The sequence below is a fragment of the Pteronotus mesoamericanus genome, unplaced genomic scaffold (assembly GCF_021234165.1).
Source record: "Pteronotus mesoamericanus isolate MK-2021 breed Mesoamerican mustached bat unplaced genomic scaffold, CSHL_Meso_final contig_2, whole genome shotgun sequence".
NCBI lineage: Eukaryota > Metazoa > Chordata > Mammalia > Chiroptera > Mormoopidae > Pteronotus > Pteronotus mesoamericanus.
Window position 1 is genome coordinate 26,957,776 of NW_026555084.1, and position 20,934 is coordinate 26,978,709.

Consider the following 20,934-nt stretch of genomic DNA (forward strand, 5'->3'; position numbering starts at 1 on the left):
AACAGACTGAATTTTTGATTTTCAAAAATGTGTTCTAACCTACGGTTTAATGGGGGTATATCAAAAAATGTTCTATGATCAGAATTGTGTTCGCACCCACCATTGCTCTCTAATGCCAGCACCTCCTCCAGCTGGCGGAGCTCCAGCTGATGAGGAACAGGTCTCTGTACCATGGCTCGTACAAAGCAGGCTGCCTGCAAATCGACCGGTTGGTAAAGCACCGAGGAAGCAACTGGCTACCAAAGCCACTCGCAAGAGTGCACCCTCTACTGGAGGGGTGATGAAACCTCATCGTTACAGGCCTGGTACTGGGGCACTTCATGAAATTAGACGTTATCAGAAGTCCACTGAACTTCTGATTCACAAACTTCCCTTCCTGCGTCTGGTGCTAGAAATTGCTCAGGACTTCAAAACAGATCTGCGCTTTTGTAGTGCAGCTACTGGTGCTTTGCAGGAGGCAAGTTAAGCCTATCTGGTTGGCCTTTTTGAAGATACCAACCTGTGTGTTATCCATGGCAAACGTGTAACAATTATGCCAAAAGACATCCAGCCAGCACACTGCATACGTAGAGAATGTGCTTAAGAATCCACTATGATGGGAAACATTTCATTCTTTAAAAAAACATACAAAAAAAACCACTCTCTTCTTTCTGTTATTGGTAGTTCTGAACGTTAGATTTTTTTTTCCCCATGGGGGCAAAAGGTACCTAAGTATATGATTTCAAGTGGAAAATAGGGGACAGAAATCAGGTATTGGCAGTTTTTCCATTTTCATTTGTGTATGAATTTTTTTAATATAAATGCGAGTACATAAAGCATTAATACTAGTCGAGATGTTTCAGTGAACAAGTTTCAAGCCGTTCAACAATATAAATAAACCTGCTAAATTTTTCTGGACAATGCCAGCATTTGGATTTTTTTAAAACAAGTAAATTTCTTATTGATGGCAACTAAATGGTGTTTGTCACATTTTTATCATACAGATTTCATCCATTCACTATATTTTTCTGAGTTGTCCTACATGCAAGTATGTTTTTAATGTTGTCTGTCTTCTGTGCTATTCCTGTAAGTTTGCTATTAAAATACATTAAACTATAAAAAAAAGAAATGTTCTATGATCAAAGATCAAGTATGTTGAAAAATTTATGAGTTAAGCAAAGTTAAATAAGTTTCTTTAATTAAAGACTTTTCATATTCTTTGGTATGCTAATGCCCACTACCAGTGGTATATTCTAGGCAGATTTTCCAAAAGTCTTTTATGGTAAAAACATCTTCTGGGATACCCTTTCACTCTTTTTATGAGTGAAACATAGTCTGACAAACCTGTAAAAAAAAAATAAATCTTCTAAAACTCAAGCTTCTGAGGGGTAAGGGTTCCAAAGTAAATTCTCTGAAACCTCCAACTTGCTAAGTCCTCAGGATCCCTCTTCACTGATCACAAATAAAGCCATAATCTAAGAACATGGACTTTAAAGTAGAATGAAATGGGTACAGGTCCCAACTCATTACCATAATAGGTATATAAATCTGAAAAGGCTATTATTTGTTCAAGCCTCAGTCCCCTCAATTATAAAATGGGAATACTCGAGTATCTGCCTCTTGTAGGAAGTAAATAAAATAATCCCCGGCACAGCGCATGGCATTTAGTAGCACTCAATAAATGCTGACTTATTATTATTATTTTTAAAGATTTTATTTATTTGTTTTTAGAGAGAGGAAGAGAAACATCAGTGTGTGGCTGCCTCTACTAGGGACCTGGCCTGCAACCCAAGCATGTGCCCTGACTGGGAATCGAACCAGTGACCCTTTGGTTTGCAGGCTGGCACTCAGTCCACTGAGCAACACCAGCCAAGGCTAAATGTTGACTATTACTATTAATAAGAATACTCAATAACAAATTTAAAAAGATAAACATTAGTACCAATGGGGAGCCAGGCACACTGACACACCACTACAGTGAGTGCAAACTGTATACTCACCTTGCTGGAGGATAATCTGATGATGTTTTAAGACCAAATTAGAAATACCTTTTCGACTAGCAATCCCTTTTATACACTCATCCTCAAGATTGAATCTGGTGAGTGTGCAAAGTTAAATATGCAAGGATGAAGCAATGAAGTATAGTTTATAATAGTACAGTATATTCCAAATACTATATAGAAATAGCCCATATAGTAAAATACAGGGTTTTGATTCATTAAATGACAGAACATCCAGAGAATAGAATATTATGTAGCCATCAAGAATAATGTAACAGTCAATGTGGTAATATAGGGAAGCTTCAACATAAGGTTATTATCGTCAAATAGGTCATAGAGCAGCATGCTCTCATTTTTATGGAAATACAAGTACATGAACATATGTGCATACATAAGACAAGACAGGGAAGAATACAAACCAAGGTTTCCAGTAATTGGCTATCTCAACAAGCATATCATAAGACCTCTAGTATGAAAGGAACAGCTGTTTCAATAGGCAAGAATGAGGTTTAGAACAACACTTACATCGACTGCAGCATCCTCATCATCTGAATCTTGCAGACCAAGAGCTGCTTTTTGTAACTTCTTCCTCTCATTAGCCAAAGCTTGTTCTGTTTCATCAAACTTGAATCCCTTACCAGAGAACCCACTACTCTTTTTAATTATTTTCCCTTCCTTTGAAGGAAAAACAAAACAGGAAAAAAAAAAGTTAATTTCATAGTAAAAACCTTTAATGTTCAGGAATTCACAGCAATTAAATATCCTTCAAGGAGTAGTATGCCAATTTAACAAAAACACTTCATCTAGCATGTGAGAATAAATAAGCTCTTTAGGTGAACTATTCCAAATACTAAGTTGAAGCAGAAGGATTTTGTTTTCCCTCCTTTTTTCCCTTTTTAAATAGATAAATGAAAATAATCCTTTCGAGATTTACAAGTGTTGTGTTCGCTTCGGCAGCACATGAAATAAAATTGCAACGATATAGAGAATATTAACGTGGCTCTGCAAGGATGTTCTAATATAAATGCGGGGACATAAAAACATGTGCAAGGATGCGCAAGGATGACACGCAAATTCGTGAAGCGTTCCATATTTTTACCGACAGGGACGGGAGGGAGGGAGGGAGGGAGGGAGGGAGGCAGGGAGGAGGGAGCCAGGCAGGAGGGTTGCGGGGAGGGAAGGGGGAGGGTCAGATCAAGGAACAGGTGTGAAGGACACATGGACGAAGCCAAAGTGGAGAAGGATTGAGTGGGGGGAGAGAAGGCGGGGGTCGGGCAGGGGAAAGTGGTGGCAGGTGAATGGAGTCAAATGTATATGAAAAATTTAAAAAAAGAGAAATAAATAAATTAAAAAATAAAAAAAAGGATTTACAAGTGTCAACAGAACACAATAATGATCTGCGTTAAAATGGGAGATAAAAAACTCACAGCTTTCTGTTGATCTTTGAAATCACTCCAAAGTTTCTCTAAATCAGGAGGCACTGCAGTCCCTGACAATTCAAGAGCTTTAATGATATCACCAGCATAACGAGCTTGATCTTCTGTGATAAAAGTATATGCGTAACCCTAATGAACAGTGACAAAGTGAAACTATATTAGACAAGAGCAAGGTGAATCCTACTTAGATCAGATAAAATCTAAACCACCCAATAAATCTTTCTAAAACTGACTCCATTACTAAAGAATTTTAAAGACCATTAAAAAGTCCTACTAAATTCTTCAATGGTTGGAAGTGAAATATCTAAGTTTAACATTTAAAAATGAAATAATAAGCAAAACCAGTAGAAATGTCTTATGCATAAGTAGAAATATGATTTTACATAAATGTACAACTGTACTGTCATACACAATTTCCTTTAATATTTTTTTCTTGTTGGGTATTCTTATTATTTATTTTTAATCATAGTTGACATATTACTTTCAGATACACAACATAGTGATTAGATATTTACATGCCAAACATTTTTTATTTTTTTCTTTTAAATTAAATTTATTAGGGTGACATCTGCTAGTGAGATCACATGTTTTAGGCGCACCATCCTGTAAGACCCCTGCCACTCCCTTCACCCTTACACCCAGCCCCAGCTCTCCTTCCATGACCGCCGGAGTCATTCGCGTTCAGACTGCTCTCAGGTCCAGTCACAGCCTGCACGGCAACTTTGCTGACTCTGATACCTCCCTGCGGAAATGCGTTGGGCATATTCCTGAGAGCAATCCTTCCATGTCCTGCTTCTGGTTATATATATCCCCTGCTCAAATGGCTTCAACAGTTCCGGAAAGCTTTCTGAACGAGGAGTTCTGTCTGCATTTTCATTTCGCACTGGGGCGTGCCGATTACGGCCAGCCCTGGAGTCCTGAGGCAGCGGTTGGCTCCACCTGGGCAACTCTGGGCAAGACACTTAGCTCCTTGTAAGTCAGTGTCCATGTGCTAAATATTTGGAGCAAAGACTGGCAATCCAAGTGATGCTTTCACAAAAGCTACGTCCACTGGGACATAAAAACCAAGGTCTTTCCAACGCGGGCCCAGCTTACAGTGCATATATTCAAATAAAAAAGAAAATTCAGCATCTCAAAAAACTCCTATACATGGCAAAAAACAGCTGGCAGAGTGCCCAGCAGACCACCAACCCAGGCCTCTAATATATTTTCTTTCCCTTCTTTGCTTACAATCCCTTCTTCTACTACTGCACCCAGCTACCATAACAACTTCCGAGAAACTTTCCACATCTATTAAATGAGATAGTATTATCTACCTCAAAGGGAAGTTGTGAAAATGAAATGATAAATGTAAGTAAAGCACTTCTGTGCCAGACATTTAATCGACACTCCATATATATATAACCTATTACTATTAATGCTATTATTGCTTCAGTATACAGAAACGACTAGGGTTGGAATACTAACTAAATCATCATCAATGTTTCCAACAGCAGAATATTATGCTCCTTCAAAAAGAATGAATTAGACCTATATACTTAACCAGAATACATGAGTCAAAAAAGTGGTAAGTATGTATATGGGGGGCAGGTGACAACAGGGGAGATTAGTGTGGGTGTGAGTGTATTTTATGATGCCACATTAAAAAAAAACAAAACAGTGAAATATTCTGAACTATATATATGGGTATATATAGAAACTTTTATGCATGTAAAAAATCCTAAAAGGGGACACAGTTAATACCATCAGACTACAGAAAACAGCAAAGTATCTGGTAATTGTCAAAATAGTTAGACGTGCATAATTTTAACAATACTTAGACATATATATGTACATAAGTGAAGAAAACCTCAACTATTCCTCATACTTTGATGACTGAGGATTTTCAAAATGTCCCCATAACTAATTACTCCTTAAAATAGTAAACACATATATTTTAATATAATAAAAACCAACTAAAACTTTTATTTTTACTTTGTTGCCTGCTCTTCCAGTCCGTCCTGCTCTGTGCACATAATCTTCATAGTGGTTGGGGCAGCTGTAGTTTACCACAAGAATCAGATGTTTCACATCTAGACCTCGGGCAGCAACGGAAGTGGCCACAAGAAGTTTGCAGGTCCCATTCTTAAAGTCATTTATGATGCTATCTCTGTCATATTGATCAATACCTGCAAATAAATTACACGTTAAGAGTTGTAAAATCTCATGTTCAAATTAAACTCTCTCAGACACTCAGAGAAAGAAGGTAAACATGAAGTAAAGAACAAACCCAACTTACACTGACGACACATCCAAAAACTATAATATAGAAAATAAAACATTAAGGAAATTCAGCAGCAAGGTCGAAGGCTACTGCTAGGAACTCATTTATGAATCCTCTCAATCTACCTTTGCTTGCCTGCTTTAATGTATATAAGGCTTATAACTGCAGAAGCCCAATCTCAGAATCACTACCCTAATCTTGTTTGGGGAGCAACAGAAGAAAAGTCAGGTAGATTGAGCCTATATTGACAGGGTTTAGATCTTTCTCCTGTAGGTTTTACTGAGCTTTGCTATGCAGTTTTGTCCAAGGATCAGAAGCACAATCATATGGGAACTTGTTAAAAATGAAGAATCTTAGATCCCACCCCAAATTACTGAAATCAGATTCTGCATTTTAACAAGCTATCTGGGTTGCTACATATGGACATTAAAGTTTGAGGCGCACTGGTAAAATTTACCCAATAGGATCTCTCTTAAACATGTTACCCAAAGAGCCTCAGACTGAGTGACAACGTAGAGCATGAAATGCCAAAATGTGCTATTATAAGATGGGCGAGCCACATATATATTTGATGATGGGGTACCCAGGCATCTCTAGTAATTAGAGAAGGGAATAGAATAAATTTTCCAACCTTGAAACTCATTTTTGCAGCAGAAGATACTCTAAGATTTCATACAAAATTTAATTTTAATATACACACAATATTTAACATCTATATGTTTATTAATTTATATTACCTAAAATTTTCAATGTACTCTTCAAAAATTGAATTACAGAATTTGGATCTTACGTCAAAGAAACTAGATTCCAATACTGTACCCCAAAATCTCCTGAATTAATGGAAATGATATTAATATAAATTTAACTTCATAATTAAAAAATACCAAAACATTTACTTTAGCCTGAGGTATCCTGACTACTAACCTAACTGTACATATTTTATCCTATGGAAGTGAATATTATATGCTAATTGAAGCATATGGGATGCCTACTGAGCAATTACCAAGCTTCTTCCTTTTTAACACAGCCCCAGTTTTGTTCACCTGTCTCTCCAACACATGGTCATGTATATCAAGCCAAGGATGAGCCTAATTCTCAGCCTTAGGAGGTGAATTATGATTAGTGTAAAGTCAGCCCTTCTCAAATTTTCTGTGCTCAGGCTACGTCTGCATCCTTAAAATTAGTAGGACCAGACACAGAGGGCTTTAGTTTATGATAGGTCATCTCTATCAATATTTTTTAATCAATATTTAATGCACTATAATCTAGAACTGAAAAAAATTAAAAATATTTAATATTTAAATATAATAAAGCAATTACGTTAAAAACCATTTTTGTGACAAATAACTTTCCAAAAACAATAAATTATTAGAATTGTTTTATAATTTTTTTGTCTGCCTTAGTTTCTTTAACATCTGGCTTAATATAAGACAGTTGAAGTTATACATCTTCTGTATTCAACCTGTTTCACTGTAACATGCCATGCCTAGAAAACTATATTATACGTCAGCAACAGAATGAAAAATAACAAATAACACGGTGGGTATACTATGGAAACACTCCTGACTTCGTGAACCCCCTGAAAGTGTCAGAGACCCTCAGGTGTCTCAGGACAACACTTTAAGAACCATTAGTCATTCATTCCCCTTGCCTATGCATGATATGGACATAAGCACATGATGCAATTCTAACCTAAGGTATAAAAGTAAAGATAAGGAATTGTAGAAAAATATTTCCTCACAGACGCATTTCCACTAATGTATCAACATTTCATATTTCTCTAGAGAAGCTCTTTTTGGACCAACTCTCCTGCAGATAACAACTAGGAACTGTAGACACAACATGAACAGCTGCCTGAAGGAAACAGAGAGTGACTAAAAGCAGACAGAAACTGGAAAGGAGCTGACACGTGGAAGAATGTAATGATACTGGTTGAATTTATAGAACTTTTATTTATTTATTTTAAATGGGGGTGGGGGGTGGGAGAGGCCTGGGCAGTCAGGCAGGGAAGTGAAAATCTGAGTAGAAATGCAGTCTTACTAAGACACAGAAGAAAGAATTCAGGACAAACTCAGGACCAGAAAAGAGGATTAACACCCCCCACCCCAAAAAACACAGGGGCTCTACTCAATTACGCATAAAAATGCTGCCCAAATATTTGATCCCTACACCACATATTCATGAAACAGAAACCAAGCAGCACAGTTATAGCTAAAAATAATTAATAGAGATTTCTGATACTGCCCATTACAAAAAAGGTTTGAGTTTGGAATATGGGTCTAACCAAGTTGACATCCTGTTTAAAAAACAAAATTCCCACATATGCAAATCCCAATATATTTAATAATGGTGGTATTACAAAGAAATTAAAATGTTACTTTCAAATTTCAATTAAGTCTCTACCAAGAATTATGAAAACCTCTAGGTAACATGACATAATGAAAAAGCATACAACATAAATCAGAAATTTTTAATTTCAGTTCTTCCTTAGCTGATTAATGGGTATGGAATCTGGTCAACCAATGTATTGTCTTTTTTTACTTGAAAATGAAGTAATAATTGTAATAGCACTGCTATAAATAAAACTGAGATAAATGATATGAAATTTAGTTTTAGAGTACAAAGTAAGTATCATTCAGGACACAGCACACTACCTGGCCAAGTTAGATATTTAACAGATATTTCATTGAATATTACCTCCATGGAGAGACATGCAAGGATAAGATGCTCTCATTAAATCTTTCAGAAGACCATCAGCATGTTCCTGCTTATCCACAAATATAATTACAGATCCAGATTCTTGATAATGGCCCAGAAGCTCAAGTAACTTCAAGAATTTCTTTTCTTCTTCAATCACAATCTAAAAACACCGAATTACAAGTTAATGGAATAAAATGCAAATATATTTTTGTACAAAAAAACTCTTGTACAAAAATACTTGTTTTATTTGTGACAAATAGATAAATGAAAATACCTTGCTAAATCCCTAGGAAGAATTAGAAAAATTTTGATCTGAATTAGTAAACCAATGAGACAAAAAAAAAAAAACTTTCAGAGGAGAAGCTTGCAAATGTGGACAAATGATCATCTGCTCTGTTTCTTAACTTCACATCCTATTAACCAAAGAATAAGACAGCTATGTGACATTTCTACCTACCATCCCACCGCTTCTGGTGGGAGAAACTACAATAGTATCTTAAATAGTCAGTCCCATGAATAGCACATATTCAAGTGTATCTGGTAAAATGTGAAAAGGCGACAGTTGATGCACACTATTTAATTTTAGAAATGATATGCGTATAGCACAAAGAGTGATCTCAAAAGGATCTCTCACTGCCTAAGCATCCAGGGAACTGGGGATTCCCTAAGGTCTGTACCCACCACTTGTTGCTCCACATCCGAGCAAACCACACTCCTGCCTCCAACCTGCACTTCAATGGGTTTACTCAGGATTCTGCGAGCCAAAGCCTCCATAGCTCTGGGGAAAGTAGCCGAAAACATAACTGTCTGTCGATCAGGACGGACATTATCCACAATGCGCATGACCTGAGGAAACATTAATCAATATGGTGAGAGTGGTCTCTAAAAATCAAACGATGTTAAAACCAAATAGGAGAGTCCTGGCTGGTGTGGCTCAGTGGACTAAGCACCAGCCTGACAACCGAAAGGTTGCTGGTTCGATTACCTGTCAGAGCACATGCTTGGGTTGCGCGCTGGGCCCTTAGTTGAGAGCGTGTGAGAGGCAACTGACTGATGTTTCTCTCTCACATTGATGTTTCTCTCCCTCTTTCTCCCTCCCTTCCCCTCTGTCTAAAAGTAAATAAAATCTTTTAAAAAAAGAAACGACAATTCTGGTCATTCACATTTTTAGGCAAAAATCTAGAAGCCATCTTTGACTCCCACTCCCTTGTCACACCCCCAATCCATCAAATTCGATAGTCTCGATCTTCAGACTGTATCTAGGATACAACCATTCTCCGTTTAATATCGCTGTTTACCTTCATTTGTTCAAAACATTTTTAAAGAGTAACCATTATGTGCCAGGCATTTTTCAAAGTGCTTGAAATAGGCAATAAAAACAGACAAAAACTTGTCTTTGTGGAGCTTATATTCTAATGAGGTAGAGAGATAAATATGCCATGTGTCAAATGGTGGTAAGAAGTACAGAAACAGAACAATGAACATGGACATACTGTTGAGGGGCTGGGATACAGGCTCCAATGGCCTCGGTGCCTAGAGAGCCCTGGAGGAATGAAGTCCTAGGATTCCTGGGGTGACCAGTATAAACAAGAAAAACAAGCCATAATGACGGTTTCAAGGCAGGCAGCGGTGAGCGGTCAGAAACTGGGAAGGGTGAAGGTCTTGCCAAGAATATATAAAGAATTTTAGGATCGTATTTTCACTCCAATCCAAAATGGTATGGAATCTGAGAAAGGGAGAGTCCTACCCAAGGTGCTTACAATCCCTTCTGGGTTCCTGGCCCAGACCTAGACTCTCTCTCACCGCGCCTGTTTCCCAAGAGCCCCCCTGCCTCACCCTGCCCAATCTGAGATCCATCCTTCACCCCTATGCCCGGGCTTTCTGTTAAAACTTTACTTCCCTTGAAAAACCCTGTAAAAACAACACAGGGATTTTTTTTTTTACTTACATGAACCAACAAAGACAATTTTTTTAAAAAAAGAAAACAGGAAATGATAGCAATATTTTGATTAAATGGTATCTGATGTAGCTGACCCAAGAACTCTAAATACCAAAATGAGAACAGACTAGACTTTCGAGGAGGAGTTTCCTCATACACACCCTATCCTGTTCCTCTTCTTCTGGATGGTCACTCTTCACCACCTAATCCACCTAATTTTTACATAAATTTGAGTCAACTTAAGTCCTCTTTAATGCTTTCTAGAAGTTCCATAATTTATTTCAGATATACCTTACATATCTTTTGTCAGGTTTTTTTTTTTTCATTGTCTTTGTAAAATACATTCTCTAACTTGCGGGTAAAAGAAATATAAATGATTTTGTTACTTTGTATCCAGAAACTTTGCTATTTTCTTATCAACTCTAATTATTTATCCATACATCAGTCTGAATCTTCTACAAAATGCTATATATTTTGTTTCCTAATGTATTTTTTAGGGCTTTTGCATCATTGTACATTAAACTGTAATTTGTTTGATGTTACCAGTATTATACTGTCCTATAAAATGGATTGGCCATTATGAAAAAGTTTGACAGTTTCTTAAAAAGTTAAATCTTCATTGAATCCAGCAATTCTACTCCTTGGTATCTACCCAATAGAAATGAAGAAATAAATCCCAAAGACGTGTATGTAAATGTTCATGGCAGTAATATTCACAACAGCCAAAAAGCAGAAATACAAATGTTCATCAGCTGGTTAATGGATAAACGAAATAGGACATATATCCAAATAAAAGTAATGAAGTACTGACACATGCTATGACATGGATGAGCCTCAAACACGTTATACTAAGGGAAAGAAGCCAGATGTATATGATTCCATTTATATGCAATGTCCTGAAAAGGCAAATCTATAATGATAGAAAGCAGATTAGCGTCTGCCTTGGGCTGGGCTGGAAACAGAAAGTAACTGTAAATGGGCACAAGGCATCTTTTTGGTGAAGAAAATGTTCTAAAACTGGCCTGTGGCGATAGCTGCACAAATCTGTGTGTATACCAAAAACTGTTATATTACACACTCAAATATAGGTAAACTTTATGGTACATAATTAGACATTAATAGAGCTCTTTTAAAAATAAAAGATTACAATGATCTTATTAATTGGTGAGCATTCCCTCTTTTTCGTACTTTAAAATAAAGTATAATTAGGAAATAAATTTATTCATTCCATGAATTTCTGGAAGAATTTGCTAGTAAAAAATAATCAGGCACTGGTATTTTCCTTGTGGGAAAACTAAAAGTTTATTTCTTTAATAAATGTAAGACTATTTCAGTGTTCTTGTTCTTGAGTCTGTTTAAAGCTTTCAAATACACTGGTGCATACATACACATGCGCGCACGCGGCACGCACGCAACCAACATGGAGAAAAGCTATTATGAAAAGAGAACATTTTAAAAAACATAGTTCCATCTTCCATCTGATTCTTTAATTCCCTCTACTCTCCTTCCAAAAATGGACCTTTGCCTCTACACAAATACAGGTATGAAAAGCATATTCAATATCTGCCCCCTCCCACAAACTAACCTTCATTTCCAAATAATGTTTATCTAGTCCTTTGTCATATTATGATCAGATCAAGCTCTCCACAGCTTCCCCATAGGGTCCCAGGTCTACTCCTTTGGACCCAAAGGACAAATTCAATGTTTCTTTCTTTTTAAAAAATATTTATTTATTTGTTTGTTTTGCGTGAAAAGGAGGGAGAAAGAAAGGGAGAAAAACATCGACATAAGAGAGAAATACTGACAGGCTGCCTCTCGTCCGTGCCCCAACAGAAGACTGCAATTGCAACCCAGGCATGTGCCCTGACAAGGAATCGAACTGGCAGCCTTTCACTGTGCAGGAAGATATCCAACCAACTGAGCCACACTACAATGTTTCTTTCATGTGACAGACTTTTTTCGAAGACTTAAAAGGATGCTATTAAGTGCTCTGCTCCAAGCTAAATATTCCTCACAAGGCTCAAATGTTACCATATCCTGTTTACTCTCTTTTGCACTCTTCTATGTCTCATTTAGAATGCGGTCCTGAAATCTAAACACAATACATGCACTATTATATGACAAGCAATACATTTTTGGAGAGTACATAAATAACTGAAAAGACTGAATACAATTTTAATCTTATCCCTTTCCAATACCCCATTTTTATTACTGCAGTTTGATTTAAAACAATTTTTGGCAACTCATATTTTTCTTGTTAAGAAAAATTTCTAGCATCTTCTTAACATGTGTTTCTCTAAGTTTATAGCACTGAAATTTTGTAGTTGAGCAAACAGCATGTGTGAGGAATATAAAAGCCAGGCAAATGCTTTAGGCCTCAGTTTTTACATCTGGAGAATGTAAACATGTACTGTCTAGACCATGAGGTAGTTAAAAGCATGAATTAAAGCAATTTATTCAGGAGTACAATAAAACTACAAAATATGAAATTAAAAAACTTAAGCTTCTTTTATTAGCATTCTAATGTTACCAACGATGGAGTTTTGTTTAATTTTTTTTTTTATTTACTAATTTAGAGAGAAGGGAAGAGAGAGAGAAAGAGAGAGAGGGAGAGAGAGCAACATCAATTTGTTGTTCCACTGAATTTATGCCTTCACTGGTTGACTCCTGTACGTGTCCTGACTGGGGATCAAACCCACAACCTTGAAATATTGGAACAATGCCCTTAACAACTGAGCTACCCAGCTGGGGCCAATGATGGTTTTACATGGCTAAGGAAAGCCTGCACAAATACCTCCTGAACGAGTTTTATGGTAAATTTAAAACCTAAATATCTATTTCAATTTCATATGTCCCCAACCTATTATATTACCACACAACTGAAATGTGTGTGAGAATTTTAGAGACCACACAAAAATTTCACTCTCATGGTTGTTACATGGTTTATTTTATAGTTCAAAACACTGAGGAATTTAATGATTACCTGTGGTTCAAATCCCATGTCAAACATTCTGTCTGCTTCATCCAAAACAACATATGTCACTCTCCGAAGATTTGTGACCCGACCTAAGATAAGGGGGAAAAAAAAGACAAAAGGAAAACTAAGAATCAGTCACAATTCATTTTATGGTTACCAAGAACATTAAAAAACTGTAAAGGGAACTAAAATGCCTAACATAACCAAAGGGGTAAGTTAGGTATCTTTAAACAGTGAAAAGAAGTTTTGGTCTACAATATCTTAATTTAATGGCAAATACTTTCTGACAAATGGGTATATGAGGCCCTTTATTTTGTCAAACTCGTCTCTTGCATACCATCATAGGGCCTGAAGAACCTGTAAAATTCAGAAAACAGCCCTCTCCAAAACACATCATAAAACTAAGACTGAGATGAAGCATCGAGCCACATCAGCCATTATCTGACAGCATCACCTAGGAAAAAACATATTAGAGATTACAGCGTATGTGTGGAAAGCAAGTTCCAGTGCCAACTATTTCAGAAGCAGAAAACCTTTCTTTATATTACCTTATAACCTACTTCCATATAGTCAGAAACTTCTAATGGGCATGTCAAAACATTAATGAGAAGCTATGCAACACATTAGGTAACTAATATATCACATAAAAAATAAATACCAAAATTTATTACATAGAAAAATTGTTCTAATACAAAGATACAAATTCAATTTTATTAAGTACTCCCACTGGTTTAAATAAATGTGACAGGCTTCTTTAGCCAGTGAAAATTAAACACATAAACAGAAAACCTTTCCAAACAATTAACACAGGCACTTCTATCAATTGTTGAATCAATCACCTACCAAACAGGTATTAAACATAACCAAAAGGAAAAATAAGGGAAAAGGGTAAAATTAATCAAGATGAATTTCAGAAGGAGACTTAATCAGTACAGTATTGAGAAAAAACAAGGGATTATTTCATCAACATTCAGCCCAAAACTTTTCATATACTGTACAAGCACAATGACTTAGCAAATAATTTCAATGTCACTTTGCCAACTTCATATAGAATTAGAATTAAATATATACAGAAACTCAAGCAGAATGCTATTAGATACATGCACTACTCAGTTTTTAAACTCAAGTGTATATACTAACTACTGCAACAAAAACCTTTAAAAGCATTTTCTTCAAAAAATAGAAATAAGCCCCAATAAATGCTTTCTAACATTTAAGTATTCCATACTAACATTTGCAGCTCAAATAATTTTGCAAGGTTGGGAACAGCATTAAATTACCTACCTTTGATGTTTTAAGTCTCGGAAGCCCAGTTCTATAAATCTTGAAGGGCCTTTCTCCACAGAAGTTAAATAATGTCAACAGTTTAGTAACAGTTTTGATAGGGAATAATTTAACAAAGTATAACATTTGAGCTAAAAACATGCAATATTTACAAAAGATAAAATTTCTTGAAGCTGCAATATCTTAATTTATCCAGTATTGCAAGAAAATACTAACACCTGTAAGAGAAAAAGTCTAAGTTTTACAATGAAAAAAAGCAGCCCCGCAACCTTTTAAAAGGAAAGTCAGGCTAAACTTGGATTAAGAATCCATGATAAATGCTATAAAAAGATCAGATGGAGTTAGTTTTGAAAACAAATTTTCACTTAATTTGCAAAAATATTATGAACACCTACAACAATAAGCTTGTTACAATACAAATTTTAAGATGTTACAGCTTTAAGAAGAAATGTAGAAACCTTTTGATGGTTTCTCGTATCTGCTGTGATTTAACAAAAATGTACAGAATTCAAAAAGGAGAAATGAGAAAAAAAAATTCCTAACTTACCACTGTTAGCTGCTAACATGTCAATCATTCGACCAGGTGTACAAACAATAATTTCAGCACCTCTTTTCAGTTCAGCAATCTAGTTAAAAAATAAAATAAATTTTATAGTCTATTTATCACTAATGATTATTAAAGAGATTTGAAAATACTTCCAGGATCCCTGCACAGGTTCATAAAGAAAATGAGATCTGATTAGAATATTCCAAAGCTCCTTATTTCACATATTGCAATGCTGGAGTACTGGTGACATGTAGTGGTGACATGACCATATAATGCTTTAACTTTAAAATCAATAAAAAAAAACAGAGATTTTTACCAATTTTGATGCAATCCCTCAAAACCAAGAAGGAACATAAGATAGCAGTAAATAAAGCAATTATAAGATCAATGTTTTTCTTTTTTAAAAAAAGATTTACTTATTTTTTTAGAGAAAGGGTTAGGGAGGGAGAAAGACAGGATAGAAATATCAGTGCGAGAGAGAATCATCATTCAGTTGCCTCTCGCACACGTGCCAACAGGGGACCCAACCCCTAATCCAGGCACGTGCCCTGACTGGGAATCGAACTGGTAACTTTTCGCTCTGCAGGACAATACCCAAGCAACTAAGCCACACCAATTAGGGCTGTAAGATCAATGTTTTTCAAAACAAGAATTGTTTCCATCAGTGATTGATAAAATCTGTAAGTCCAACCAGCATTTAAAAATGAAATAGAATGAAAAATATTACAATGGTTAGACTATAAAACTTTTGTCTGACTTCTATATAAATATACTAATCATGCACGTCCCAGGTTACTTTGTAAATGATTTTTACTATCGGCTGTTGTCAAAAAAAATGACAAAGATAAATTTAGAAAGCTAAGATCAAGTGTTTAAAATAGCATTGGGCTAAGAAGCAAATTTTCCCAAAGTGTGTTCTAGAATCTGAGAACACAAGTCTTCAGAAAGGGTTTTGTGGTTATATAAGTTCAGAAAATGCCATCTAACTTAATTCATTTTTCTAGCATCACAATATATTGTACATAAGCACTAAAGAGGAAGAAGTCTTGCAGGAAAGAAACTTGTTTTAATTTTGTATAATCCACTATTTCCAAAACTTATTTGATCATAGAATGAACCTAGTTTTTGTCTTCTAGTTAAAGCAAAATATCCAATGCCTATAATTTTTTTTAAAATTTATTGATTTTAGAGAGAGAGAAGGAGGGAGAGAGAGAAAGAAACATCCATTTATTGTTCCACTTATTTATGCATTCATTGGTTGATTCTTGTATATGCCTGACCAGGGATCGAACCTACAATCTTGGTGTATCAAGACAATGCTTTAACCAATGACAGTCATGCTTTAGAAAACACTTGGAGAAATGCCAAATTAAACACTGTGAAAGTATGTTTAAATAATAATTCCTGAAATCATTTAAAAGTTCAGCTGAAAGTCTATTAATGCATCCTGCTCATTGCTACCATTCAAAGATGTCACATAATATTAGAGAAAATACATGGTGCCCAGAAATCAGAAGACCTAGGTTCTTGGACAAGCTACACTTTGTTAACCTAAAGACTAGAGTAAAAGTACTTAACCTTCCTGAACATTTTCTTACCTATAAAATGGAAAAAACTGCCCTGGCTGGTATGGCTCAGCAGACTGAGCTCCGGCCCGTAAACCAAAGAGTCTGGTTCAGTTCCCAGTCTAGGCCACGTGCCTGGGTTGCGGGCCAGGTCCCCAGCAGGGGGAGCATGAGAGGCAAACACATATTGATGTTTCTCTCCCTATCTTTCTCCCTCCCTTACTCTCTGTCTAAAAATAAATAAAATCTTTAAAAAAAAAAAAAAAAGGAAAAACTATCTTCCTGGAGTGAAGAAAGATAAAGAGAAATGGGAAGGCTAAGGCATAAGGAGGACTCAAAAATTCCAAAATATAACATATTCATAATTCATTCTTAGTATTACTTTCACATCTTATTTAAAATTTTAAAAGCAATCACTATACAAAATACTAAAGAAAAACATCACATTATTAAATCATTCAACTTTAGAATAAAAACAAGTGACTGTCCCTTTCCTAGCTACCTGCTCACTGATTCCTGTTCCTCCATAAACACAGACCACTCTCAGTCCCAAGGTCTTCGAAAACTTCTTGCACTCCTTAGTAATCTGTAAAGCCAGTTCTCGAGTTGGAGTCATGATGACAGCTGAAAAGAGAAATATGTCAAAAGCCTAACCACCAAAATTCTTGAGATGCTATATTTTAAAGTGTTAAATTTAACTTCTGCAATAAAGTTTAGATCTCTTGGTCTAATTTTTGTTTTTGTTTTCATTTGTTTTATGCACCTCTGAAAAGCCTTTTTCAAAAGCTTTATAATAGTAGAGATTGTGGTGAAGGATAGTTTTAAGCAGATTTAAGAACATGCTATAGGAAGATAAATCAGTTGAATGCCTACTCAACCATCAAGAAAATACTTGGTTGAAAAGAATGCAAGTCATTCTCAACTGCAAACCACAGAGCAAAGATAATCAAGCAACTCACTGTGCTGCAGAGCCATTCCCCGGTTTCTGGAAACAACTTTGGTCTGAGGGGCACAGACAGAGGACAAATATACTGTGCCCTAAATTTCCAAGAGACAAGCTGGTAACAACCTTCCAAAAACCCTACTCAAATTTGCAAAAGAGATCTCTGCCAAATGAAATCAAGAAATCTGACCTGGAAGACCGATACTGAGTGATGCTGGCACTATAGCCTTTTAAGGCCAAAAGAAAAAAGAAAAGAAAAAGAAAAAGAGAAAAAAAGTAAATACACTTCCCTACAATCTTCTATGTTGAGTTTATAAATCCACTGATACTGGGCTAAAAACAAACCTCAACATAAATAAACAGATGCACGAGGAGTCTACCTGCCGAGTCAGAGTTTAAAAATTGAGCTGTGCCAGGAGAGGCTGTTTTTGTACTTCTGAGATGTCACTCCAGAGCTCTGAAGATTCTCACTCCACCTGCTGGTAAGGGGAAATCAGCCCCAAAGTGCCAAATTTATAAAGGAAAGGTATACATAAAGATATCTTTATTGTTGTAATTAAGAACAATATAAAGAATCAGGTCTTTCTGATTAACTGACAACAAAATTGTTATCTGAAAAGTTTAATGGAAAAAATTGTACCTATTGGCCCCTCTCCTTCTTCTAATGACCTCTGATCCATGATATGTCTAAACATGGGCAACAGAAAAGCAATAGTCTTTCCACTTCCGGTCTTGGCAATACCAATCAAGTCCCGTCCAGACATTATAGCAGGAATCGCCTGAGATTGGATTGGTGTGGGCTTTTCATAGCCATGCCTTAAAAAGAAACCAAAGGAAGACAAGGTAAAAATTGAGATCTCATCAGCTCTCAAAGTTCCCTAAGAATAAGGTTTTCCAAAAATGTGGTATAGCCATACAATAAATATTTGGCAAAAAGGAATACAGTCCTAAGATACAGTACAACATGGCTAAACTTGGAAAATATTATGCTAAATAAAAGAGGCAAGTTACAAAAGACTTTAGATTGGTATGCTCCCATCTAAAAAAAATGTCCAAAATAGAGAAATTAATGGTTGCCTAGGGAAAGAAAAAGGAAGAGGACTGACTACTAATGGATACAGGTTTCTTCTGGGGATGAAAAAAATGTTTAAAATTAGTTAATGGTGAGAATTGTATAACGCCATGAATACCCTAAAGAATCACTGAATTGTACATTTTTAAGGGTAAGTTTTGTTACATAAATTATCTCAATAAAATTGTTTAAGAAAAGGTATTTTTCTATGAAGAATAAAAATATAACCAAGAGGAGTATTTGTGTGAAATGGCTATTTTTGAGTAGCAAGACTTTGTAAAATGTGGACAACCACTAACCACTTACTTTTTCAGAGAATTTAAGATCTTCATAGAAATTCCACACTGGACCCAAGATTTTATTGGTTTGGGGCAACCTTTTCCCTTGACAGTAATGCCCTCCATTTCCAACCGAAAGACATTCACCTCTACAAAACAAAATCCAGATTAAAAAGTCTTAATTATTGTTCTATTATTAGTGCCTTCTACTTTTTCAGTGAGGCATGGTGAGATTAAGAATTTTTTTTTTTTTTTTTTAGTGCTACCACAGATTATTTCATAGAAAAGCTGTAGAACAAAGCACTGAACAGCTGAGAGACAGTTAAAGCAATTACTGTTGCAACCAAATAAGGACGAAAAGAAATATCCCAATTTCTACGATTTGGCTTTTATTTTATCTTAAATTGCAACACTAATAAAAGAACAATGACTGACAAGTAATACAACTGTCTTCTTCTCCAAGTAAGAGGTACCCAGATTATCCTTATTCTACCAATATTACATGTTCACACCGGCTTCTAACTCCCCAATCCCAGAAGGAAAAGGCTAGCAATATATTATTTGCTAACTTCACATGAAGAGTATTTTCAACCCTAAAATTCTCAACTATATAAGCCAAATTAGTTTTTGCTCATTTTTTTAAATACATTCAGAAACACAGATTCCTCACAGCTCTGAATTTTTGCAGATGATTTTCCCACTGTCTAGAATGACTTCCTGCCTTCTAGTTTACCCTCTCAATTCTCCACGTACATGACGCAATTCCCCCTACTCATGTATCAACTCACAGGCCTATCCACACCCCTCCTGGACAAAAAAGAAAATCCTCTTCTGTTCCCAGAATACCCAACATATGAATAAAAGAATTTTACCCTCTTGAGACATTTTTGCTAGTTCTGGAACTTCAACATAAAAGTTTTTTCTGAACGGTTCATATTCAATCTTTCCGTGATCTACTGGTTCTAGAAGCTTTCTCTGTTTTGTCTGATAGCCTGTGAGGGCCGTCTGCAGATCAACTTCTTCCTCTTCTGAAGAATACTATAGTTTAAAAGGAAAAAAAAAAAAGTAAAGAGCTAAATCCATTTCTATTTTCTCCTTAGAGCAATCAATATTCCTAGCTTTTAAAATACTCCTCTCCTAGAAAAGTCTTTGGCTTTTACTTTTTTCATTTCTGAATTTTTTAACTTGGCTTCTCTTTTCTTTCCCCTTATAGTTGCATGTCAAGATAAAGCTAAAATAGTAAGATAAATCTAATACGGCTTTAATTGTTTGGCTACAGTTCTCTATATAAATCTTAACAATGCACATTAATAGGAAGAAATTTCACTGTCCCTTCATTTCTTCTCTCCCTGCTGCATGTCTAAGGTGAGCTGATAAAGCTCAAGACAGAATAAAAAATGAGCATAGAGCAAGAAGTCAGAGATGTCAGAATGTTCTACCAGCAGGATATTCAGCTACATACTGTTAAGGATGGCAAGAACTGCTAATAGCAGTCTGCCTCACTGAAAAGCCTATCTCCATCAGTGCGCCCTAGGAAATATTCATACTCCTAGAGCAGTATCACGAACAGAGTCAAAATTAACAAACAGTTACCTCCATGGCATCCTGGTCATTCTCCATCAGCTCACCTTTCTTCTTATCAGAATCTACGACTGCTTTTTTGGTTGTCACGACAGTAACAACTTTTGTGACCGTTGGCCCAGATTTCTAAAATAAAAAAGAAATATATTCTGCAAAGCTGAAATAGAAATCACATGCCAACTGATATTATAACTCACAATTTATAATTCGAATTAACTTTTTAGAGGCAACTTAATGAAAAGACAAAAAGTAGTCTGTTTTCTCCTTATTTGTTTAAGTTTTATGATACAATACATTGCATTGTATTTTATAATACATTAATACAGGAGAGGCAAAGCAGGTGTACAGCTGTTGGTGTGGGAAAAACACA

At 35.8% G+C, this 20,934-nt stretch overlaps 1 protein-coding gene and 1 pseudogene across 1 annotated transcript in view; one reads left to right on the top strand and one right to left on the bottom strand.

The window, feature by feature from the left end:
* The window catches only part of DDX46 (DEAD-box helicase 46), a 47,735-nt gene that overhangs the window by 12,933 nt on the left and 13,868 nt on the right, over positions 1-20,934 (bottom strand). Inside the window, exons 7-18 of the mRNA XM_054568445.1 lie at positions 20,577-20,690; positions 19,856-20,021; positions 19,012-19,132; positions 18,274-18,449; positions 17,193-17,314; positions 15,126-15,204; positions 13,301-13,383; positions 9,060-9,224; positions 8,376-8,538; positions 5,390-5,583; positions 3,407-3,544; positions 2,505-2,654 (exon numbers count right to left, since the gene is read on the bottom strand). Of these exons, the coding sequence (XP_054424420.1) occupies positions 2,505-2,654; positions 3,407-3,544; positions 5,390-5,583; positions 8,376-8,538; positions 9,060-9,224; positions 13,301-13,383; positions 15,126-15,204; positions 17,193-17,314; positions 18,274-18,449; positions 19,012-19,132; positions 19,856-20,021; positions 20,577-20,690 (1,671 nt within the window). The remainder of the gene's footprint in view (positions 1-2,504; positions 2,655-3,406; positions 3,545-5,389; positions 5,584-8,375; positions 8,539-9,059; positions 9,225-13,300; positions 13,384-15,125; positions 15,205-17,192; positions 17,315-18,273; positions 18,450-19,011; positions 19,133-19,855; positions 20,022-20,576; positions 20,691-20,934) is intronic.
* Positions 2,921-3,076, top strand: LOC129066793 (uncharacterized; annotated as a pseudogene).